Here is a 25036-nt window from a genome sequence, read left to right as displayed (position 1 = left end):
GGTGCGGATGGAATTGAGGAGTAGAGGTACGTACCTCATGTTCAGCATTCTGTGAAATCTGAAGATTGCCTCCACGAACCGAGGTGTACCATTCGTAACAATTACGAAACAAGATCGTAGAGTACTGTCTCCGTCTCTATTTATCAGTAGCAAAACATTGTACACATTACAAAGGCCCCAAGCGGCTTGTGCAAACTGTCACGGCGGCTTTGAAAGTGAGACGCCATACATTCATACTCTGCATATCTGCAGACGTGGCCACATTAGTAAATCTTGTTGTCAAACACCTAGGATTCGTGCTGGAACAGCTCTTGGCCATTAATTTCCACTGCTCCTGAAGCTGTACCTGCGGCTCGCTTCTGAGCTGCTTCAGCTTTCTGTGTATCAATAAGTTCAGAACAAACAAATATGAGCAACTTTGTCTTACTCAAGGCATCTCTAACGGAGCGACGCAAACGGCCCGAGAAGATTGCACGGGATATATACAGCCAGTTCAGCTAGGGTTTTGATCATAGATTAACAAGTTAGTGTAGAGTCGATGCATGTTTTCTTTTGCTTCTTTTTGATGGTTGATATATGTATCGACCCTAAGTGATTCATAAGTGATATATGTATCGATCCATGCAGAGGCTAAGGTTTGGTGCTCCATTTCAAGAGAAACAATTGGCGGCTCTGTTATGAGCTACTGAAGCTTTCTGGACAGCTTCCTCTGCATCCTGAAAACGTATGGAGGGCTCTAATTCTTTACATTTATTTGCAGCTGAGTTGATAGAATTATCAATCCAACGATGCAGAGTGTATAAGCAAATGCGTACGGCAGCCGATAGATTGCAAAATTACAATGAAAATTCTTTTTCAGGGAAGTAGACTCCAGAATAACCGGCATGAGACATTGTAGGCCCCAAGTTGTCATCTCCTCGATCTGCTGCACTACATCATGCATTGTAGGCCTTAACTCGGCGTCTTCGCTGCAGCAATTTATGCCAAGCAACAGGAGTCGCACCATAAATTCATCATCCCCTTCCGCGTGCTGCCGTGCTAGGAGCTGCATGTCAATCACCTTCGCCCTCCACTTCCGGCGTGCAACGGAGCGCACCCACTGTGGCAAATATACATTGTCCGCATGTTCTGTCCTTACTATAGGAGACTTGCGGGTGATAAGCTCTAGCAGTAACACGCCAAAGCTGTAGACGTCAGCTTCCTGAGAGACCCAATTATTAGCGTCGGTGATCTCAGGCGCGCTGTAGCCGGAGACACCAGGGAACAAGCCAAAGGTTGTCAGGCCATGCTCCAACAAGCGTGCACCATATTTACCTTTGAGTATGACGTTCGACGAATTGATATTGCCGTGGCAGCTCGATGGCCCAACTGAGTGGATGTACGCCACACCGCGCGCAGCAGCAAGTGAAATGGCTACACGCTGTTTCCAGTCCAGCGGACATGTGCATCTCCCTCCTGCATCAACACATCAACAACTATTGATGCATCAAAAAGAATTAGAAAAAAATGTAAAGGCAAACATACACTAGGACTGTACAGTACCGTAGAGAGCTTGTTCTAGGCTATCCCTGGGGAAGTTATCATACATTAACAGAATCTCATTCTTGTCATAGTAATACGCCTGCAGTGGCACGATGTGTTCGCTCTGGATGGCGCCAATCATCGTGGCACGCTGCTCAAACTCGGCCTTCGACAAGTCCACTCCCTTAACCCTTTTCACAGCCAACTTGACTCCATTCTCACGTAGCTTCAACATGTACGTACTCCCACCTGTATAACCACCAGCCGGCGCCTGAAGCAAATCAACCAGCTCTAACAAATTATCTGTTGCTGTCGAGCTCAAGCGAAAATTCCCCACATAGTGAATTGTGCCACTCCTCTCTTGTGATGGTGCCACTTCAACTTGAGCTGCAGTTCTTACGCTCTGGCTGCGACTATTGCTTTCTTGTGATGGTGCCACTTTAGCTGGAGCTGCACTTCTCACGATTTGGCTGCGAATGTTGCTTTCTTGTGATGATTTCGTCTGGGCTTGGGCTGGCTTGTATCTTCTTCCCCAGGAAAACCGAGCTGTCCTTTCATGTGCAGCATTTCTAAGCTTGCGAAGACGTTCTGCAACTTCTAACATGTCAGGACGTTTGTCGAACTCCAATCTCAGACATTTACCTGCCAACTTTGCAATCTCTTCAACAGTCTTCAGGTCGCCAGGGATTGCAATTTCCGCATCAAACATCTCCCTCACCCTCCTAATGCCTTTTGCAAGAGATTGAGTAAAACTTTTAACCAAGCCAACATCTCCATCATCTGTTTTCGCTTTTTTTCTAGTAATCAATTCCACAAGTACAACCCCGAAACTATAAACATCACTCTTTGGTGTGAGCCGACCATCCAGAGCAAACAATGGGTCCATGTAACCTATACTTCCTGTCACATTTAGAGTGTATAGAGTATTTTCTGTGTTGACCAGCCTTGATATTCCAAAGTCCGATAATTTCGCATTTAGCCTGTCATCTAAGAGTATATTAGCAGGCTTGATATCACCATGAATAACTCGAGTATACATTTGTGAATGCATATAGCACAATGCCTCTGCACACTCGATGGCAATTCTGAGTCTAGTATCCAAGGGGATGGGAGTGTTCTCCCGGTGAAGGGCGTCGCTTAAGTTCCCTTTAGTAACATACTCGGTTACCATCATTAGGGCATTTTCATCTGCGCAGTAGCCGACCAGTCTGACTACGTTCTTGTGATTGATTTCACTATGGATGGTCAACTCTTTGGCAAAGTCTTCTTTTACATTGTGGATAAACCTCTTCACTGCAACAATACTTTGGTCCTCAAGAACTCCTTTGTGAACTTCTCCAAAGGAACCTTTACCGAGCATAGTTTCAAAGTTGTTGGTTATTCTTATTATCTCATCTTCTGTGAAACATTTCACACTGTGATTGCTATGTGCGATCCACTTTGATCTATGATCCTCTTGTATTAGTTGACTTATCATATTTTCTGGACGATCCATCTTGGAAGAATGGAAACTATTCAGCTATTGTTGTATTGAGGGCGGAAATTGACCTATGTCAAAGAATATAGTTTTGTTAGGAAAGTCATTATTCAAGGCAACAATTAAATGAACCTCTAAAAGTGTTATATTTTAACCATTTTGCTAATTCTTATTTGAATGGGAATTACATTAGAGCCCAATCAACTCCTTAGTTGTTGGATATTACGTGAACATTGGTGAGTTTTAGTATGATTGCAATTGAAAATTTTCCGATTGCAACTGATTTCAACTGATTCTTTTCCTAATTGCTTACTGGTTGCAACTGAATTTTGTTCACTTTAAATTGACTTTTTTTTCCAGTTGCACAGCATCATGGTGCAACTGAACATTTTCGAGCTGCAATATGGTTATAACTGAATTTGTGTTTTTAAATAAAGGTGACGACATTAGAATGAGAATTAAGTTAATTCTCATTCCAATGAGCATTAGGCGGACCCTTAATTTTTTTTTTTTTTTTTTTTTGAGAAGAAAGTGCTGCGATCTATTAGTTCACCGAAACATCCGATACAAGAGTGTTCACAATACAAGCCGGTGGTACACCTAACCAGATTTTACACAACTTATTATCGCAGCCATCCTTAGCTAAAGCATGAGCAACAGCATTTGCCGTTCGACGAACAGCACACACAGCCGTTTCCGAGAAACTCCCAAGTAGCACCTTGATTTCCTCCACTAAAGATCCATGAACCGACCTGTCCAGCTCCAGCTTCAATAGCTTGGCCCGTACCCCTGTGTTGTCTGTCTCCAAGATCACCCTGTTTGCCCGGAGTTCCTTAGCAAGCAAGAGCCCCTTTCGACAAGCGAGCAGCTCCGCACCCTCAGCATCAGCGACGTGGGTGAAAAAACAGCAAGCTCCCGCTGTGAAGCTACCATGATGATCGCGGATGACCACGCCCCCACCTCCAATACCTTCTTGCTGACGGAATGCGCAATCAACATTGATTTTATACCAGTCAATGGCCGGAGGCTGCCAGTTCACCTTGACCGCACTTGGCACAGATAGTGGCTTAACCATAAGGCCACGCCACTCTTCCAATGCTGTCGCTGTTCTCAAGACGATTGTCTTTGGGTCCTGCATTTGCTTAGTCTCCCTAGCATCATTTCTTGCCTGCCACAAGTTGTAGATCATGGTGAACATCCACTCAATCTGATCAGCCGAGCCCTTGCCAATCCAGTCGAGGAGCCAGCCCTTCAATTCTGCATGACACACTAGTTTCTTAGGAGGTGCAGACCAAGAGATCCCTGTTAAATCAGATAAGAGAGACCAAGCTTGCGCTGAATGAGGACACGTCCAGAAGCGATGAACTAAACTCTCAGTTCTGCCGCACGCGAGACAGACAACGCCGTCTTTTATCTTCCTATGACTGAGTTCAGTTCCCACTGCTAGCCCATTCTCTATTAAGCGCCACATGTGGACTTTCGATTTCCCTGGAATTTAAGGGGTCAATTAGTGTCATTGTGTGCATCCTTCATTTCTCAACAAGGTATTGTGTTGACATTAATATATTATTTTTATCCAAAAATGGATATGCATCGATTTATAGCCTAAACATATCCCAACTGTGTTGCTTCTACTCTATTGGAGATCATTTGATCATAAAACATCTCCTCTAGTAGATGAGCAAATGGGATTAATGGGTTTTATGATAATCACAATTTTTTTGAGGGAATAATCACAATATTTTTAATATCCCATTTGAATCCTTTTGGTTTGCATATAAAATATTAATAACACAAGAGTACAACGTGTATAAATCGGCTTAAACATGGAACTGGAAGAATTAGGGAGCCAAAATGCCAATCTATCGAAATATTAACAAGCTGTAAAGATGGCCAGGATTGAGTTGAGCCCTACATACCTCTTTCATACTTGTTGCGCACATCGCCATGGGAAGGACCTGGCAGAAAGCTAGCAGAATAGATAGTGTGTTTTGAATTTTCTATAAAGAAAAGAAATGATAGTGTGTATATCAGCAGCATAGCTAGTATCGCCTGAATTTATGTAGGCCGGCCGCCAACTGACTCAAGGTCAAGCAGCGGCGGAGAGGGCAAATAGGGATGGGGTGGCAGTATTCAGATGAGATACAGCGATGGGTGGCAGTACTCAGATCAGATACAGCCGTACAAGAAGCTTGTTTTTTCACGCACCTTGTCTAGAAGTGCATTCCTCTGCTACGCATGCACTGATGTACAGTGCTATTTGCCAACGCCGACACATGGTGATGCGATGACTCGTTCCCGACGTTGGCTCTTTCTTGTTCGGAGAGGGCGATGTTGGCCTAACAAGTTGATAACAAGTGAGGGACTGAGGGTGCATTCATACACATGCACAGTAAACAATTGTACAAAACAACCGAAACATGTGAGATACAGTATGATGAAAGATTGTGGGTACTATTTTTGTCTGCATTTATCTGCTTTAGAGCATCGTACAGATTCCATAAAAGAAAGTTCTAGAGGCATATGCAAAACACTTTTGGAGGATTTCACTGTGACCACAGCATACATGTTCTTTTTTTAGTTTACAGAAATTTGGTCATCTCAGTAAATGTTGTTGTCAAACACCCAGGGTTCATGCTGAAACAGCTCTCGGCCATTCATTTGCACTGCTCCTGAAGCTATATCTGCGGCTCGTTTCTGGGCTGCTTCAGCTTTCTGTGCAGCTTCCTGTGCATCCTGAAGTTCAGAAGAAACAAAAATGTTACTCAGACAGTCAAGAATGATGACGATACTGACCAACGAAAATACAAATATTGGCATATGTCAGTATCATTGTTTAAGTTCGCATGAAACCCTTACAAGCAATGATCACAAGCAATCATGTCACATTCTAATAAAGAGTTATATGCATAATTAGAACAAAAACAGTTGTCTGTGAAACTATATGGTAACCACATCATACATCATATAGAAACAACCGTTTAGTGCTCCTCTGCATTTGAAATAGCATAAAACAACAACCATCAAACTCATACTTATAAAATACAGTTCGAGTTACTAATTTCATACTCGAGGACATAATAAGTATATAAAAGCACATTTTATTTAACTGAGCAAGCAACATCCGCAATAATCTGAAGAAGTCCTTCAACATAAAAAAGGAAATGGGCTAAGAATTACAGGTTACAACTTGCAATAATAATATAAGAGAAGTGTCCAAGAACAGATTATGAATATTGCAACTCTCAAACATCTTAATCGTCTGATCGTGGAAGACTACCAGCAAAATAAAATGCGCAAACAGTGCAGTTCTCACTATAATGAATGGCTGATGCAATTTTACGAGAAAACTATGCATGAAAACAGAACCTGTACAACTACACAAGTTAAAGGATAAGTGCTCTCTCAGAATTAACATAAACTCAAAGGCAGGAATATGACAGATCCATGACAATTACCCAGGCAATTGACAATAAGGTAATGCATAATCTAGAATAGAACAAAAATAGCCTGCATATCTCCGGCAGCTCCCCAGGGACCAGAACGTTAAAAAGATGTGGATCGAATTTTTGGCAAAAATGACCACCTCCACGAGTGAATTTTTTAAAAGGATCATCTCCGAATGAAATTGACAAAAAAGACCACTTGTGTCGTGGCGGCAAGCTCCCCCAAGCGACACGTGGCACCTGCCGCCACAGTCTGTGGCGGCCTGTACTGTTCACGCACCGACATGCGACACGTGGCACCTGCCGCCACCACCCGTGGCGGCAGACACTATTCACAGGCTGTGGGTGAACAGTAGATGCCGCCACAGCCAGTGGAGGCAGGTGCCACGTGTCGCTTGGGGGAGCTTGCCGCCACAGTCTGTGGCGGCAGGTGCCACGTGTCGCTTGGCGAGCTTGCCACCACGGCGTAGGTGGTCCTTTTTGTCAATTTCACTCGGAGGTGGTCCTTTTTGACAATTCACTCGTGGAGGTAGTCCTTTTTGCCAAATTCTTCAACATGATGAAAAAAAGTATCTCTAATATTATAAAGAGGCACTTGGCCTGTACATCACTCTCCTCCTTCCTACCCCGCCTGCAATCCCCGCACATCCAGCGCCAGAAAAAAGGGTACGGAAAACCCATCGCGAGAAACAGTAGGAAGGAAAACAAAACCAGCAACCAACAGTGACCCACTACGCATGACTCCCAACAGCCTGAGGCAAGAAAATACGCACGGCCTAGGAAATTCTCCACGGACCACGGACCAAAACTACCTTCCCGACGCGTGGCCTCATCCTCACGAGCCAGCGAGTCGAGTGCACGCTACTCCGCTGTTTCTACTTCCTCCACCACGGAGGCAGCCTCGTGCTCCACACTAATGGGTCTCCCAGATGGGATGCCGTGTCTGACACTCCCACCGCCGATGCCGCCATGCCCACATCCTGGTCACGGAAGAGCTTCCACTCTTTGGCGCTGGCAGGCGCAAGAAGTACCCTGTGCCACTCAAGCTATGGAAGGCACTCTTCCCACTCCTCTCCGTCCTAAACCATTTCTGTTGGTCATGGGAAGACTGGAACCTTGACCTCGACGATGTCTCTGACTGGGCCCTGCGCCTAAGCCTGTAGAAAGAGAGCTTCACCTCTGCTCCCTGCACTGCTTCTGTTTGTTCTTGATTGACAGTGTAGCGACGTTGAAAGAGATACATGGGAGGCCGAGGTTGTCGAGGGGCCTGCATCGATCTAACGGCTTGAGGTGGTGTGTCAGCATGTCCAGAATACGCTTGGATGTACCCACGGTCAAGGTTGTGAAGCCAGCGTGGTCTTCTCCTCTCCCTGCTCCCCTTCTTACTGCAGGCTGCAGCAGCTGCCACGTTAGCTCTGGTGCAGCAAGCAGCAAGCAGCTCAGCAATGGGGAGCAGCAGAAACTGCTAATTCATCACGGAAAGAAGCTTCCAACAAAACTAGTACTGGCGATCAACAGGATCTGTTCTGACATGATTTTCTTATCCTTTTATATTCGTTTGATTTGATAGATGGACATGTGCGAACAATCACGCTTCATCTTAATCTCACTATCTGATACTCCTAATTTGTGCATGCAATGTCAATAAAGTACAAATTTACTGAATTCACAAATGCTGGTTGTGAGGGAATACCTGTCACCACAAGATTGAGAATATCATGGCTTGTGCTGTGAAAACTCGCATGCAGGTCTCCTGTGGATGCATATAAGGACCACCCAACCAACTAACCACAGCGATGTGCGAGCCTGTCCTATCCTAGTTGCAGATAAAGCAAGTTTTGGCAATGAATTATAGAATCACAAGATGACTGGTACAGTTTTGCAGAATTAGCATTCTTTTGGCTCCAAGTATATGTGTGACCTTGATCAAACTCCATGAATTTTAGTTGTACAAATTCCATTGTTTATTGACATCCATGTATGCAGCCGCGGAGCTGTAAAAGAATTGTTGGGCAGGCCAAGCTAAAGTAGATCATAAAATTTTCAAAATTTTAACCATATAGGAGCACTCCAGTATGCAACTAGGGATTAGTCAATATTCAACTGTGCCTGTGCGGCTGTGCCGATGTGCGGTCTTGGAGTGAGTAGCAGCTGCAGGCTTGCAGCAGGAAATGGAGAAGACAGAGGACTAGAGGAAGGTGCGCTGCGGTGCGCTTTGCCTAGGGACTGGGTCACCAGCCGTCTGTGCCTGGGGCTTGGGGCCTGAGCGCCCTCGCCAGCTCACCGCTGCTGGACGGTCACCACTCGCTGGATCTAGTCTCTCCGGCTGCTGGCTTCCTGCCCTAATCTAGCACAATGGATGCGCCGCTGACAACGAGTCGAGTACCATGACGTGAAACTGAATCGGGAACAGATGAACTGCCTCTCGCAACCCAAATTTGTTAAAGTGTGGGATTGGTGAGTTCATGTCTTTGTTTGTACCGTTTGTTTTGGTACATGGATGATAAAAAAACAAAATATTTGTTTCTCATTTGGTTTCTTTACTCGCAGGCAAAGATAAGTTTCGCCTCATGCATGAGAGAGGAAGAAAATACTCCGTCTATTTCGTTTTATTAGGTGCATAATATTTAACAAAGTAAACATTTTACAGTTTGACAGAGGACACACCAAATAAAAAAAGGGAACTGAGAGAGCAGTTACTAATGGGTATGACGATATGTATCATCATACTTCAGAATTCTATTTCGGTGAGGAGGAATGAAGGTGAAGAGGGTGTGCAGTGGTGGATAAGAATATAAAGAAAGTGGGAGAAACTCTTATGTCTGTTGTGCTCAGGTTGGCAAAAAAGCCTGTCGAAGGTGATGCACTGTTGGAGGATAATTCTCTTGCCACCGCCGCATAAACCGATTGGTGCACCTTCATCACCACTCTTGGCATATGCAGTGGCGGAGCCAGCCAAGCCTAATAGCCTGGGCAGGGTACGAATGCTCCTGGCTAACATTATTTTGCCCATAAAAATAGTTAATTAATCCTCGTTAGCAACTGCTACTTCATGGAGAGATTTCAAGCAAAGCTCGGGCAGCTGCCCAGGCATGCCGGGCTGAAGCTCCGCCTCTGGGCATATGTGATGTTGTGTCCATAAGTCCTATATTGATTGTCCACACTAGGATGAGGTGATTAATCTGTCAGCCACCAACCATTGCTGAAGGTGGTGGGAACACGTTGCAAGGATGCACATGACAACATAGTGCGGCAGAATGATGAAATAACAACAGCGGAACGGGGAAACTGGTTTGGAATGAGAAAGGTACAAAGAGTGATATTCAATGGCAATGAAGTGAGAATTTGGGCCGGCAGTGGCAAGGACATTTGAAGGAAAGAAATAAGCAACAAGTAGCTTATGTTCTCTTATGAGTAAGGTGAAGATGGAGATTCAAGCAGGAGAGAAGAGCTCATGCACGGCTGCAGCTGCAGAAGGGAAACTAGAGAAACTCAGTGATGCTTGTGGCTATACAGTTCAAAACCACACATGTGTCCAACTTGGCAGATATGTGTATCACTTGATTCTTATATACACTTTTTATCCGTAGAAACGCACCGGAACCTAAAATATACTCATGTTCTGGCAGAGATATTTATCCAATAAAATGGTCTCTTCTTGCCTCATAGGACAGATATGTGTACTATCGATGATTAAGTGGAACAGTGTTTAAACAAAATACTCATGTAGGTACCGTGTGAGCACCCTCTGGCTGCTGCTGCTGTTCGCAGTGCCGTATCTGGAAAATTAAGGGTGGGAACCTGAAACCAGGTGACGCATTTGAAAACATGTAGCTTTAAATAAGTATAAATTACAATTTATAAATTTACAGTGTATTGATTGGTGTTGTCTGTGTTGGTCATTATTTCTATATGGATGTGGCTAGTTCTCAGTCGACCTAGAACCAACTTAATTCTTGATCACCTGATTTCATCTGTAATTCATGTGCTATTAAGGAAAAGTATGTGCAACTGCCCACCTATGTGCAATTCTCATATACACTAATCACTATGCAAATCTACTGGTGGTAGAGCCAACCTAGAACTAACTTAATTCTCTGTAGACCTAGAACTCAGGATGTAAGTGGCTGGTCCACTGGATGATGCGGCTTTAGCCGCTTCCGCCGCATATTAGTTAACCGGATTTTGCGGCAGCCCTTTGAGGTATTTTGCAGCCTTTTGTGGCTTGATGGCGCCGCGACGCAGCTCCGTGGTGTCTCTGGCTTGACATACTATGCGCTCTCTCTCGGCTGCAGCTGTTCTACTCCTTTGCAGTTGTTGCTGAACAGAAGCGATAAGTAACTAATCCATTCCCTCAGCAAACACACACGCAGCAACTCTAGTTCATCAACGTCATGTACACATCCATCTTTGTGCATGCTCAGCGCCTCTACTGATGCCAGAATCTGGCTGGTACTTTCTAATGTATACAGGCAAGATTAGAACTCGAAATTAACATCGATCGATCGGCAGTCTCCGGCCACCTCGCTCGCGCACACATGCATGGTTGCCGTTGAGGATATACTAGTGCTCTACCTGCATAAGATCGACCTACAGCTATGGAGTGTTCAGACCCCTGGCTTCAGCAGATTATGCGGATATGTCCACTTTAGAGCATCCCCAACCGGGTTCCCAAAATGAAAATGGGGGGGCGACGGAAAAAAGTCAGCGCCAAGCGGCGTTCCCCAAACACGTCTCATTGAGCAAAACGCCTGCACTCTCGCCGAGGAGCGCCACCGCAATGATGTGCGGGTCGACATGAACGAGGAATTCGTTAGCAAGCGACAGTGGGCGATGGAGCAGCACCACGCTTGCAAGGAGGCCGAGCGCGATGGAGGAGCGCCGCGCTCGCGAGGAGGCCCAGCACAGGCGCGAGTTCATCGCGGCAGGGCGAATGGCGAGGCGGCAGAAGCAGGAGGATGAGAGGAGGAAGCGAGCGAAGAACAATGACGAAGCAGAGCCGTCCTGCCCTCCTCCCGTCGACGAGTAGTGCCAACCGACGGCAAGTAGGGTAGTTTTAGTGTTGTTTTTAATTCAAACTTGTAATATATAACGAAATTTGAATGAAAATTAAGTTTCCAATACTTTGTTTGGGGGACCCTGCTAAGCAGAGCCGTTCCCCAAAAACGGCAACCCAATTCGGCGTGCCCCAACCGATCTATCCGGCACTTGCGCCGGACAACGTTTGGGGAATCCGGCTGGGATGCTCTTAGCCACTTAATTTTAGCGGCTTGCTGCGACAGCCATATACGCATTTTTTCGCAGGCGGCATATGCGGATCCGTTGGACACCGCTGCCACTTGCATCCTGATCTAGAACTAGCAAATGGGTTTCTATATTGGTGGTTAACCTAGAACATAGACTGCCTTAGATTCTAAAACTACTTATATTTTGGAATGAAGTAACTATCTCTAGCTAATAGAGAACAGATCAATGGAGGATGTACAAATATTCGCCTGCATTATCTGAGATGGCTCACATGGGTGCTTCATGATGTGACTATATTCGTTCGCCCATGTTCATGTAGAAGCCCTGACGGTGGCAATCTGAGGAGGAATTAACGACCCATCGTTCCAATTCTAATAACATGCTACACATCGCAACCAAGAGAACAAAGAAACATAATCGCCACATACCGGCGTGCATCTAGAGACAAGTGCCGAACAATTTCCATGGATTAGCAAAGGGAAAGGGAAAGAGGGGCAGACCTTTCGCTGCTTCCAGGAGAGGAACTGGGATGGGGTGATGGGCGGAGCCGCTCCCGCGGTTGCGGGTTGGGCAGCGGCGCGCGCCGGCGGCTGACTACCCTCGTCTTCTGCCCCCATCACCGGAACTTGAGAAACTCTCCGAACACGAAGCGAAGGTGGGGATTTTTTTTTTTTTTTTTTTGGACATTCACGCACCGAGTGTCGATTAGGAGAAGACCGTCGCTGACTGCAAGAATCGGCCCGAATACGTTACAGGCCGTTTGGTTTCCCGTGGCTCGCGACCCTATTTCCCGTGGGCCGTAGAAGGTAGAACGCATTTGGGTGCTCCGATTCGGCCAATCATATACACCGATCAGGTTCGTGCCTAACATCTTAGTCGGGTATTGGGACCGACCCATTTACTTTTTTCCGTTCTTTTCGTTTTTTGTTTATTTTTTATTTATTTCTCTGTTTTTGTTTTTGTTTCCTTTTCTTTTCTGTTTATTTTTTGTTTAAATTCGAAAATATTAGATTCGAGAATAGTTCAAATTAAAATATTTATAAATTTGAAAATAGTTCAAATTTAAAATGTTCAAGTTTGAAAAATATTTAAATTAAAAAATTGTTCGTATTCGAAAAATTTCAAACCTGAAAAAATGTTCAAATTTCGAAAAATCCAAAAAAAATCAAGTTCGAAAAATATTAAAATTTTGAAAATTTTAGCTTTCTGAAATACTAAAACTTTAAAATTCCTGATTTAAATCGGATCTAAAAAGAACCAGTTTTAGAAAACATAAAAAGAAAAATAGAACAGAAAAAAGCAAAAGAAAAAATAAAATAAAATAAAAGGTGGGGGAATGTTGGGCCGGCCCAACAACCCGCCTTGGGCTCGGGTGCGCGTCGGCGACCGATGACGTTGGGACTCCAAGTGTTTACTGTTGTGTCAGCGGAGTATTTTCCCCCACAAGGGTGACTCGAGGGTTATATCGAAATCTCGGGGAATGAAGTAAAGAGTTATCTCTCCCTCTCTTCTTCTAGCAATCCTATAAAATAAAATAAAGCTTTGTGTCCCTAACTTTACCGTGTGATTGCCAAACACAAGATAAAATAAAGTAAACTAAGTAAAGTAAATTAAACAAGTAAAGTAAACTAAGTAAAAGCGGGAAAGTTTGTTTGTTTTGGGGTTTTGAGTGAAAATAAGATAAATAAATATTTTTGTATTTTCGGATTAAAATAGTGTTGCAAATAAAAAAAGTAAGATAAATGCAATGAAAAGGTGTTTGTTATGATTAAAGTTCGCTTGACTATTCTCTCTTCTAAGTTGTAGTGGACAATAAAAATTCATCAATGAGATATAAATAATACTAAAAGATACCTCGCGTGTTGCTGCGGGACTTTAGAAAGATATTTTAAGAATTTAAAACATGTACATATTATAAATCGTAGCATTGAATGGATAAGAAATGAAATCAATATGTGGCCAACATATATAACACAAAAAATGAGTATGTAAATATAGCTAGATAAAAAAAATAAGTGAGGGCAAAGCTCCTTAAAAGGTTACACAGGTGAAGATAATTGTGCCAGTACACAATGTTTTGACAGTCACTACAGCACAAACTGGCTTTGCCGTACACAATGTGACCATGGAAGAATTTGTAACCTCCATATAATTGACTAAAAAATATACTCAAATTTGATTTGTTAGAGCATCTCCACTCTTCTCCCCGACGAGGTCCCCGAGCGATGTTTTTCCCATCCGGACGGCGAAATTCGGCCCAGTCGCGCCCCCGGTTCTTCGATTTCGTCCGGATTTGGCCATTCATCCATCCGGCGAGCCCACGCCATCCCCGCCCCCCCCGGGGATCTATCGGGGGCTCCGGACGAGTGAAAAGCGGGGAAGGGCCCGATCTATCGGCGACTCGACACACGAACCCCACCGCCACCTCGCTCAAAATCTCCCCCACTGATACGTCTCCAACGTATCGATAATTTCTTATGTTCCATGCCACTTTATTGATGATACCTACATGTTTTATGCATACTTTATGTCATATTTATGCATTTTCCGGCACTAACCTATTAACGAGATGCCGAAGAGCCGCTTGTCATTTCTGCTGTTTTTGGTTTCACAAATCCTAGTAAGGAAATATTCTCGGAATTGGACGAAATCAACGCCCAGGATCTTATTTTTCCACGAAGCTTCCAGAAGTCCGGAGAGGAAACGAAGTGGGGCGACGAGGCGCCCACACGCTAGGGCAGCGCGGCCCAAGCCCTGGCCGCGCCGGCCTGCTGTGTGGGGCCCTCGTGGTGCCCCCTGACCTATCTCCTCCGCCTACTTAAGCCTTCGTCGATAATAACTCCAGTACCGAGAGCCACGATACGGAAAACCTTCCAGAGACGCCGCCGCCGCCAATCCCATCTCGGGGGATTCAGGAGATCGCTTCCGGCACCCTGCCGGAGAGGGGAATCATCTCCCGGAGGACTCTTCACCGCCATGGTCGCCTCCGGAGTAAAGAGTGAGTAGTTCACCCCTAGACTATGGGTCCATAGCAGTAGCTAGATGGTCGTCTTCTCCTAATTGTGCTATCATTGTTGGATCTTGTGAGCTGCCTAACATGATCAAGATCATCTATCTGTAATGCTACATGTTGCGTTTGTTGGGATCCGATGAATAGTGAATGCTATGTTATGTTGATTATCAATCTATTATCTATGTGTTGTTTATGATCTTGCATGCTCTCCGTTACTAGTAGAGGCTCTGGCCAAGTTTTTGCTTGTAACTCCAAGAGGGAGTATTTATGCTCGATAGTGGGTTCATGCCTCCATTAAATCTGGGACAGTGACAGAAAGTTCTAAGGTTGTGGATGTGCTATTGCCACTAGGGATAAAACATCGATGCTATGTCTAAGGATGTATGTGTTGATTACATTACGCACCATACTTAATGCAATTGTCTGTTGTTTACAACTTAATACTGGAGGGGGTTCGGATGATAACTTGAAGGTGGACTTTTTAGGCATAGATGCATGCTGGATAGCGGTCTATGTACTTTATCGTAATGCCCAATTAAATCTCACACTACTCATCATAACATGTATGTGCATGGTCATGCCCTCTTTATTTGTCAATTGCCCAACTGTAATTTGTTCACACAACATGCTTATTCTTATGGGAGAGACACCTCTAGTGAACTGTGGACCCCGGTCCATTCTTTTAATCGAATACAATCTACTGCAATACTTGTTCTACTGTTTTCTGCAAACAATCATCATCCACACTATACATCTAATCCTTTGTTACAGCAAGCCGGTGGGATTGACAACCTCACTGTCACGTTGGGGCAAAGTAATTTGGTTGTGTTGTGCAGGTTCCACGTTGGCGCCGGAATCCCTGGTGTTGCGCCGCACTACACTTCGTCGCCATCAACCTTCAACGTGCTTCTTGACTCCTACTGGTTCGATAAACCTTGGTTTCTTACTGAGGGAAACTTACTGCTGTACGCATCACACCTTCCACTTGGGGTTCCCAACGGTCGCGTGCTGTACGCGTGTCACAGGGTTCTCCCGTCTCCCTTCAGGAGACGAGACAATAATGATACTGAATTATTGTCTGATTAATCTCGAAGGGATACAAGTGTTTATATAGGAGGACGGCCTCCTCGAAACCCTAATTTACTTGGGCTAAGCCCCTAATTTACTTGGGCTAAGCCCACAACTAGCCACTAGTGGGCTTCCTGCGTGTATAGGTCAGACCGACCATAATATCTCTCCCCGCCTTCTCAAACAGCTCGTCCTCGAGCTGAACTTCTGGAAACTGCTGGCGGAGATCTTCAAGCTTCTCCCAAGTCGCCTCGTCCTCGGGCAGGCCGGTCCAATGCACCAAGACGTGCCAAAAACCACGGCGCTGCTGGGCCTTCAACACGCGAGCCACACTCGCCGGGGCAGGCTCGAGACGCCCATCCGAAGTAGGTGGAAGAGCTGGTGGTGCAGAAGGAGGGTCGCCCCGGTAGGCCTTCAGGAGGCCGACGTTGAAGACGTCGTGGAGGCGCGAGCCCGCAGGTAACTCAAAGCGGTAGGCGAGCTTGCCGATGCGCTCCAGCACACGGAAAGGACCGGCGTAACGAGGTCCCAACTTGCGCCTGGAGCGCGGGTCCAAGGACTGGGTCGTCCGGTGAAGAAGACGTAGCCAGACCCAATCGCCCACCGCAAACTCCGCCTCGCAATGGTGTGCATCATAGTACTTCCTGGCCAGCTGCTGAGCCCGAAGAAGTCGCTGGCGCGCCTCAGCCAGTATCTCGTCGCGGGTACGCAGCAGGTCATCCGCCGTCTCAGTACGGGCCGTGCCAGATGCATAGGGAAGCATCGCCGCTGGTGGCCTCCCGTAGACCACCTCAAAGGGAGTAGCGTGCAGCGCGGAGTGGTAGGACGTGTTGTAGCAGTACTCGGCCCACGCCAGCCAGTCCACCCAAGCTCGTGGACGATCCCCGGTGATGCAGCACAGGTACATGGCGATGATCTTGTTGACGACCTCGGACTGGCCGTCCGTCTGAGGATGAAATGCCGTGCTCATGCGGAGCTTCACCCCCGCCAACCCAAAGAGGTCCCTCCAGACGTGACCCGTGAACACAGGATCACGATCACTGACGATGGAGGACGGAAACCCATGGAGGCGAACGATGCCGTCGAAGAAAGCGCGTGCCACGAACGCCGCCGTATAGGGATGGCCGAGGGCGATGAAGTGCGCATACTTGGAGAAGCGGTCAACCACCGTGAGGATGACGGACTTGCCGCCAACCTTCGGCAGCCCCTCGATGAAGTCCATGGAGATGTCCGCCCACACCTGGGATGACACGTCCAGCGGCTGCAGCAAGCCCGCCGGACGGAGCGTCTCCGTCTTGTTCCGCTGGCATGTGACACACGCCCGCACCCAGTCTCGCACCAGGGCGCCATCCCCTGGAATGTAAAAATCAGCGCGGAGACGGTGCAGGGTCTTCTGGACGCCCTCGTGACCTGCAGAATGCGCCAAGGACAAGGCCTGGTGGCGCAGGTCTCCATGATCCGGCACGAAGATGCGGCGTCCATGGAGGAGTAGTCCCTCGTCCAGGCGCCATGGCGCGGCCAGCTCGCCGTCGGCCAGGCGCTGGCGCAGCTGCTGCGCATCCGCAGCCGTGGCAGTAGCGCGGCGAACCTCGTCGATGAAGGCGAAAGATGGCCCGGAGTGGATGCAGAGGGCTGCACCGACTGTGGGCGCGTCCGCAGTGTCGTCAACGTCTCGGCGGGACAGGGCGTCGGCGACTGTGTTGAGGCGGCCGGGGCGGTACTCGACGGTGAAGTCGAAGCCGAAGAGCTTGCTGATCCACTGGTGTTGCGGCACGGTGGAGAGGCGCTGATCCAGCAAGAACTTTAGTGGTCCGTGCGCACACGGAATGTCCGGCCCCAAAGATACGCCCGCCAGTGGCGCACCGCCTGGACCAGCCCGATCAGCTCGCGCTCATATGCGGCGAGCTTGTGGTGGCGCGCGGCGAAGGGGCGACTGAAGAAAGCGAGTGGACCCTCGCCCTGGTGAAGAACGGCGCCGAAGCCAATGCCGGAGGCGTCGCAGTCCACCACGAACGGCTCGTCGAAGTCCGGCATCTGAAGAACAGGACCCGTCGTGAGTGCCCGCTGCAGGGTGGCGAAGGCCGTGGCCGCCTCCTCGTCCTAGGAGAAGGCGTCGCGGCGAAGCAGGCGCGTGAGGGGCACGGCGATGAGGCCGAAGTCCTGGATGTATCGCCTGTAGTATCCTGCGAGGCCCAAAAATCCGCGAAGAGCTCGTGGCGACTGGGGCGTTGGCCAGGCGGCGACGGCAGCGACTTTGTCCGCGTCCATCGCGACACCGTCGGCTGAGATGACGTGGCCCAAGTACGCGACGGAGGTCGTGCCAAACGAGCACTTCGAGCGCTTGAGGAGAAGACGATGCGCTCGAAGCTCGTTGAAGATGATGGCCACGTGCTGCAGGTGCTCCGCCCAGGATGCGCTGTAGATCAAAATATCATCAAAGAAAACAAGCACAAAGCGGCGTAAGTAGGGGCTGAGCACGTCGTTCATCAGAGCCTGGAAGGTCGCCGGTGCGTTGGAGAGGCCGAACGGCATCACCAAAAACTCGTAGTGGCCATGGTGAGTGCGGAACGCCGTCTTGGCGATGTCGTCCGGGTGCATGTGCACCTGATGATAGCCCGAGCGCAAGTCGAGCTTGGTGAAGAAGCGCGCGCCATGCAGCTCGTCCAGGAGCTCATCCACGACGGGGATGGGAACTTGTCCTTGGACGTGACGGTGTTGAGGGCGCGGAAGTCGATGCAGAAACGCCACGTTCCGTCGGTCTTGCGCACAAGGAGCACGGGGGCGCAGAACGGTGACGTCGAGATCCGGATGATGCCCTGTGCTAGCATGACCGCCACCTGGCACTCGAGCTCGTCCTTCTGCAGCTGGGGGTACCGGTACGGCCGCACAGCTACGGGTGCCGTGTTTGGCAGCAGGTGGATGCGGTGGTCACATGGTCGCGAGGGAGGGAGGCCCTGCGGCTCGTCGAAGAGGTCGCCGTGCTGCTGCAGTAAGTCGGCCAGGAGCGGATGCGCCTCGTCTAGCGCGGCGGCCATCAGGTGGAGCTGCGGGGATGTGCCAGTGCTGCCCACGCCCGTCCAGTGAACACGGCGGCAGCCCTCGCGCCAGAAGATGAGGGACAGCACGTCGAGGTCCCACTGGATGGGGCCTAAGGTGCTCAGGAAGTCGAGGCCGAGGATGAAGTCGTAGCAGCCCAAGTCGATGCCGACGCAGTCGATGGAGAACGGCTCATCGCCCACGAGCACGGGAACCTGTCGCGCCACGCCCTGGCACGTAAGACGATCCCCGTTGGCGACGGTGACGCTGTACTTGTCCGATCCCGCCGGCTGGAGAGCGAGGCGGCGCATGGCGGTGTTGGACAGGAAGTTGTGCGTGGAGCCCGTGTCCACCAGCGCAGTGAGACGCTCCCCATTGATCGTCACCGGAAGCAGCATCGTCTTTGCTGTCTTGATGCCCGCCATAGCATGGAGAGAGACGACGAAGGCGGACGCATCGACTGGCGCGTAGGTCGTGACACCGGCCTCAGTGACGGTGGCGGCCGCGAGCTCGGTGGTGAGGGCCTCAACGTCGGTGTCGTCGACGGTCTCCAAGTAGAAGAGGCGGGCGCACGTGTGGCCCGGCGTGTACTTGTCGTCGCAGTTGAAGCACAGCCCCTGGCGGCGGCGCTCAAGCTGCTCCGCAGCCGTCAGCCGCTTGAAGGGGCGAGTCGGCGCAGGAGGGCCTGCGGGCGCAGCGGCCGGTGCGGGGCGCGGCGGGGCGGTGGGCGCGTCGGGGCGGGTCGGGGCGCGGGACGAGCGCTGCCACGTTGCGCGTAGACCTGCTGCATGGCGAGGGCGCGCTGCTCGTAGGCTCATGCGTAGTACATGGCCATATGCAGGTCCGCCGGCTCGCGCATCTCGACGTCGACGCGGATGTAGTCGGGGAGGCCGCCGACGAAGAGATCGGCGCGCTGCCGTGCCGAGACGCCCGGGGCATGGCACGCGAGCGCCTGAAAGCGGTCGGCGAAGTCCTGGACCGTGGTGGTGAAGGCGAGGCGTCCCAGCTCGGCGAGGCGGCTGCCACGGAGGGTCGGCCCAAACCGCTGGAGGCACAGGTCGCGGAAACGCTCCCAGGGCGGCATCCCGCCCTCGTCCTACTCGAGGGCGTAGTACCAAGTCTGCGTGGCGCCCCGTAGGTGATAGGAGGCGATCCATGTGCGGTCGGTGCTGGGCGTCCGCTGCCCCCAAAAAAACTGCTCACACTGGTTCAGCCAGTTCAGGGGGTCGGTGGCGCCATCGTAGGTGGCGAACTCCAGCTTAGTGAAGCGGGGCGGCTGCTGTGCCAAAGGCGGGACCTCGGGGGCGCCCTCCTGGCGGCCCGGGTTGAAGGGCGTGCTCGCGGCGAAGGGGCCCGCAGACCCGCCAGGACCGCCAAGGCGGTGGGCGGGCTGCTGAACCGTCGTCCGCGCCGCAGTATGAGTGTAGACGGGCGACGCGTCGGTCCATGTGGGAATCGGCGAGGGCGACGGCGGCCACCACGCGGGCCGGCCATTGCTGGCGGCGGAGGCGGGCGGTGGGGGTGGCGGCGGATTGGCGGGCGGTGGGGGCGGCGGCGGAACAGCGGCCGGTGGGGGCGGCGGCGGAATCGGCCGGTGGGGGCGGCGGGTGCTGGCCGGCCTTGATCTCCGCGAGCTCGAAGCGGATGGCGCGGAGGCTGTCGGTGAGGTCCGCCAAAGTAGCGGGCAGGAGGTCGAGGCCCGTGGGGACGGCGGCGGCCTGATCTCCGTTGGCGGCGGCGGCCCCCTGCAGCGCGTGGGCGCCTGTCATGGCGGCGGGGGTGGTGTTGGTGGCGGCGGTGGACGTGGCGGCGATGGGGTCGACGGGGGGGGCTGTTGGAGCCCATGAGACCTAGGCAATGTGATACCAAAGTGGTAGAGGCTAGGGTGTCTAGGGCGGAGGTTGTAAGGGTGGAAGTGATGGCGGAGAGGTTGGAGAGCTCGACGCCGGCGGCTGGGCGCCGTCGCGGAGGAAGGAGGTGGCGGCTAGGGTTGGTGCGGCGGCGCAGGGTTCTCCCGTCTCCCTTCAGGAGACGAGACAGTAACGATACTGAATTATTGTCTCATTAATCTCGAAGGGATACAAGTGTTTATATAAGAGGACGGCCTCCTCGAAACCCTAATTTACTTGGGCTAAGCCCCTAATTTACTTGGGCTAAGCCCACAACTAGCCATTAGTGGGCTTCCTGTGTGTATATGTCAGACCGACCATAACAAGTACTCTCATCTAACACCACAATACTAAATCGACACCTAAATAAAATATATATTATGAAACAAAAATCAGAGAGGAAGAGGAGTCAAAATGTGAATTGAGAGGAGGCTGTGTAGTACTCTCATCTAACACCACAATACTAAATCCTACAATTATCCATATGAGATAAATGCAGGGAGCAGAGGTGGCTATGTTCTTAACGAAGAACACACAGCCAGAATTGAGATTTAGCACTTAATATAAGATGCAAATGATGCTACTACGAATCAAATCTACCTATATAGGTACATATTAAGTAGCTAGCTAGCCTAATACGAACAAAATCAACACAAACATAAATAAAAATAAAAGAGGTGGAGCTAACCAGCCTGCCAACATTAAGATCTGACATAAAATTACCACTCTTTCATCTCAACAATAGCTCGACCCTCCCGCTTACAACTCTTTCATCTGAACAATAGCTCGATCCTCCCGTTGCTGCCTCTCGGACGAAGTCTGGGAACCTTGATCTCTATCGATGGCTAATGCTAGTAAAATCAACACAATCTACCTATATAGGTACAGAAACAGAGTAGTTAGCTAGCCGAATGCCAACAAAATCAATACAAGCATAATAAAAAAAATAGAAGAGGTGGAGCTAGCTAGTCTAATGTCAACTTTAAGATCTGGCATAAAATTACCACTCTTTCCTCTCAATAATAGCTCGACCCCTCCCGCTGCTGCTTCTAAGCCAAAGTCTCCTGGGAACCTTGATCTCTGTCGATGAGGATTATCCTTCGTCGTCACCCTCACGATAATTAAGAGTTGTCACAGACCAATATCGCAGCATGTAAAATTTAGCAAATAAAATTTCAGTAATTGATTTGAGCACCTCACCAAATATACATGGTTCATCTGATCTTTCAGCGGCAAAATGGCTTCCAGCTTTATCTTCTTCCTACAGAAAAGGAACAACCAGAAGAGAAAAAGGATAAAAAATTTGCCTTGTCATCAAAGGCGCACCAACCATAATCCCTCCAATTAGAAATAGTAGAATTAACGTTCATAGCTCTAGTAATCAAGAGTTGTACTACTGGAAAGTTTAGTGCAAGTACTTTACCACTCCGAATTTTCTATTCGCTGACTGTTGCACAAAAATATTTAAGCACTTTAAGCTTAATCCTGCAATATGCATCAAGCAACACCCAAAAATATTTAAGCACTTTATGAACAGAATTTCACAAACAGTTCAACCACTTGAGAAATTATCCGAACAAAATATGCTCATTAAAACGACCTTGGTATTCTTCAGAAAACTCCCCCCAGATTCTTCTCTTCTTCCTCAAACCGACTCACAGAAAATCAACAATTCATATAGTTCAATCACTTGAGAATTTAATCGAATAAGATATGACTCGGAGAAATTGACCTTGGCATTCTTCCTTCTCTTTTTTCTTAGATCTGCACACAGTGTTTTCACAAACAATCAATTAATAATTTTCCTAGCCCTTAGAGAGGGAGGATTTTCAGAGACATGCGTTGTTTGCTGCTACTACTACGGACAAGTTGATCCAGATGCCACCGCCTCACGCCATCCCATATGTATTGCCGAGGCGAAAGTTCAACGGGAGAGAGAAACCGAGAATAGAGAGGATACTGGAGGGCATGGACTTGCCAGGACCGGATGCCACCACACTCAAAAAGGCGGGTTGTGGGGAGGAGAAGGAGCGGAGATGAGAACGGTTGTGCACATAGGGAGTACTTGCAGGCTTTCACGAAGATGACATGGAGAAGTGCGGGCTGCTTCCTGCGTGCTCACGCCGCACCCCACCGGTGGCCCTGCTCCCGCGCGCCTGAGCCGCGCTCCACCGGCGGCCCTGCTCCCGCGCACTTGAGCCACGCCCTCAGAGGGGGATGGGAGGGAGCTCCATGAGGGAGGAGAGGGAGGGACGTCGGAGGGAGCGCAGCAGGTGATGAGATGGAAGGATGCGGGAGTGGGAGGCAGCGCCTAGGGTTTTGACCCGTGGCCTGGGTCGTGGTCCTCAGCTCCTCCAAGCGGCGACAAGATGCGCGGAGACGGTATGCTGTTCCGACCGTGGGGGAGAGGCAGCGGCGCTGTGGGGAGGAGAGGAACCCATGGAGGCGGCGCGTTGCTGCCTGCGCTCCATTGGAGCCAAGGAAGAGAGAGCGGCGAGCAGGGTGGAGATTGGTCGTGAGTGGGGATTGGGGGAGAAGAATGTGAGTGGGGATTGGGTGGGCGGAAGACCCCTATGCCCTCAGCCACGCTTAACCAACCAGAAACCAACCCAGTGACTGACGAGTGGACCGGCCGAGCTGCGGGTCCCAAATGCAGAAGCAAGCGGGTAGAAATTGGCTGATTCTTGGCTTCAGCTAGGGAGGGGCAATGAATTTTAGTCCTCCCACGCGCGCCCACGCTAGGAATGAACGGACAAGATCGACGAAGTAACCCACCTGGGAAGATCTAACGGCCACAATTATCAAATCGTTGCTAGAGCCCCATGGGGATGCAACAATTATACCTTTAGATTGTCCAAGCACCAAGAGAACAGAGAACACGATGACAATCTGCTTCAACGCAGCCGTGAGGAACCCCCAATCCTGAGTGAGGAATCTGGTCCTCGACGATGCTAGTGCCTAGGGGAAAAGCACAATCGATGCCATCGGCTGCGGAAGACAGAAAGGGAACCTATATTTCTTTCCCACGAAAATCAAATCGTTAAAAAAAAATATGCGAGTTAGATGGAAAAAAAATCTTAATGCGAAACCAAAATAACAATCATGAAAGGCAAAGAGATCCAGAAGAATAAGATTCATGCGTTGAAGCCGTTGCAATGCAAGAGGATTTGTTGGATTCATAAAATTGCCTCTTCAGTGGGATGATAAGTGAAGGAACTATGAGGGTGCAGATGAGCTTCCCTGGCAAGGAGGTGATGGCACAGGATGATAAATAGGTGACACAGTGCTCGGCTACCTCGCCGGATATGGTGGAGAACTGGAGAATGTGGATATGGAGCTAGTGAATACACCTATTTGGAACAGCCAAGAATTCCATTGGAACACTGAAGCAGCCAACACGGCATATGTATAGAGGAGAGGACACAGAAACCAAAAGCCATAAGTAGATAGAGCATGAGTAATCATGGACTTAATTCGGAGAGCTCAAGAGATTACCCATCAGTTACGGACATGCATTGTGCATTGAAGAGAAATAATTAGCAGAAATTTGGTCACCAAGAGGCTGATGGGAGACGAGTGGTTTTTGAGAGTGAGGGGACACTGGTTGCCGCTCTCATTATTTTTTTCCTTACGTTAAATTGTACAGTGCAGCATGCGTCAGACTTTGTAACATGCAGCTAACAAAACTGAACCGTTAGATGATTCGAATCTAACGGCTGTGAATATGTGCTGATGTGAATAGGATGCATGTCAAGATAGACAACTTAAATGATCTCTTAGTGGAGTTTTCTTTTATAAGAGATATAGATAATTTCAACATGTGTAATATATGCATTCATATGGGCATTAGGTCCTAACATAGAGATGATGCAACACATCTCTCTTGTACTCCACAAGATAGGAAAAACTTCATGCAATTTTGTATTAAGAATTAACAAAGTATAGCCAAGTACTTTGACATGATGTTTGAATATCAAATACGCTACCTTTATCAAACAAGATCATAACTTTTTTCACGTGACGAACATAGCATATTGATGGTTGTGAAATACACCATATTTTCTCGCGTTTAAAACCTTAGCTAAGTCAATAAATTGACTAAGTTTACCTCTCAACTTTCCACTAATCCCTAATCAATGCAAAGATATGCGATATCTTCTATTTTTGGATGTTGCGCAGGATATCACGTCATAATGGCAAATGGATCTCCAATTACTAAAGAAAATCGCGTCAGGAACATGGCAAAGTTGACTACGTTTGGAAAGGCGGTTTCAGGGGCTTTAACGGGCATTGTTACGGGCAAGCCTCGCCCGTACCACCCGTGGTTGCGTTCCCTATG

The 25036-nt window shown here is 48.9% G+C and overlaps 2 protein-coding genes and 1 pseudogene across 2 annotated transcripts; all 3 read right to left on the bottom strand.

Annotated features, from left to right (window-relative positions):
- Positions 1 to 713: 713 nt before the first annotated feature.
- LOC127332316 (uncharacterized) lies at positions 714 to 5289 on the bottom strand. Its single transcript, XM_071819129.1, has 3 exons — positions 4918 to 5289; positions 1543 to 3069; positions 714 to 1455 (listed from the first exon to the last, which is right to left on the bottom strand). The coding sequence occupies exons 2-3, from the start codon at positions 3014 to 3016 to the stop codon at positions 737 to 739; spliced, it is 2193 nt and encodes a 730-aa protein (XP_071675230.1). The 5' UTR covers positions 3017 to 3069; positions 4918 to 5289; the 3' UTR covers positions 714 to 736.
- Positions 5290 to 5433: 144 nt separating this feature from the next.
- LOC127332317 (uncharacterized) lies at positions 5434 to 12377 on the bottom strand. The gene is made up of 2 exons (XM_051358586.1): positions 12192 to 12377; positions 5434 to 5734 (listed from the first exon to the last, which is right to left on the bottom strand). The coding sequence occupies exons 1-2, from the start codon at positions 12306 to 12308 to the stop codon at positions 5600 to 5602; spliced, it is 252 nt and encodes an 83-aa protein (XP_051214546.1). The 5' UTR covers positions 12309 to 12377; the 3' UTR covers positions 5434 to 5599.
- Positions 12378 to 17960: 5583 nt separating this feature from the next.
- Positions 17961 to 20577, bottom strand: LOC127328484 (uncharacterized; annotated as a pseudogene).
- Between the last annotated feature and the right edge of the window lie 4459 nt (positions 20578 to 25036).

This window comes from Lolium perenne, chromosome 4, assembly GCF_019359855.2.
Source record: "Lolium perenne isolate Kyuss_39 chromosome 4, Kyuss_2.0, whole genome shotgun sequence".
NCBI lineage: Eukaryota > Viridiplantae > Streptophyta > Magnoliopsida > Poales > Poaceae > Lolium > Lolium perenne.
Note: the sequence above shows the minus strand (reverse complement) of the source record. Positions and strands in the feature narration are given on the sequence as shown.

What these genes read in the sequence shown, in the direction of transcription:
- LOC127332316 (XM_071819129.1), bottom strand. Translation starts at nt 3,016, where the DNA reads ATGGATCGTCCAGAAAATATGATAAGTCAACTAATACAAGAGGATCAT. An exon ending in CCTAGAACAAGCTCTCTACG is followed by an intron (nt 1,456 to 1,542) that starts GTACTGTACAGT and finishes GTGTTGATGCAG; the next exon opens with GAGGGAGATGCACATGTCCG.
- LOC127332317 (XM_051358586.1), bottom strand. Translation starts at nt 12,308, where the DNA reads ATGGGGGCAGAAGACGAGGGTAGTCAGCCGCCGGCGCGCGCCGCTGCC. An exon ending in TCTCCTGGAAGCAGCGAAAG is followed by an intron (nt 5,735 to 12,191) that starts GTCTGCCCCTCT and finishes TCTGAACTTCAG; the next exon opens with GATGCACAGGAAGCTGCACA.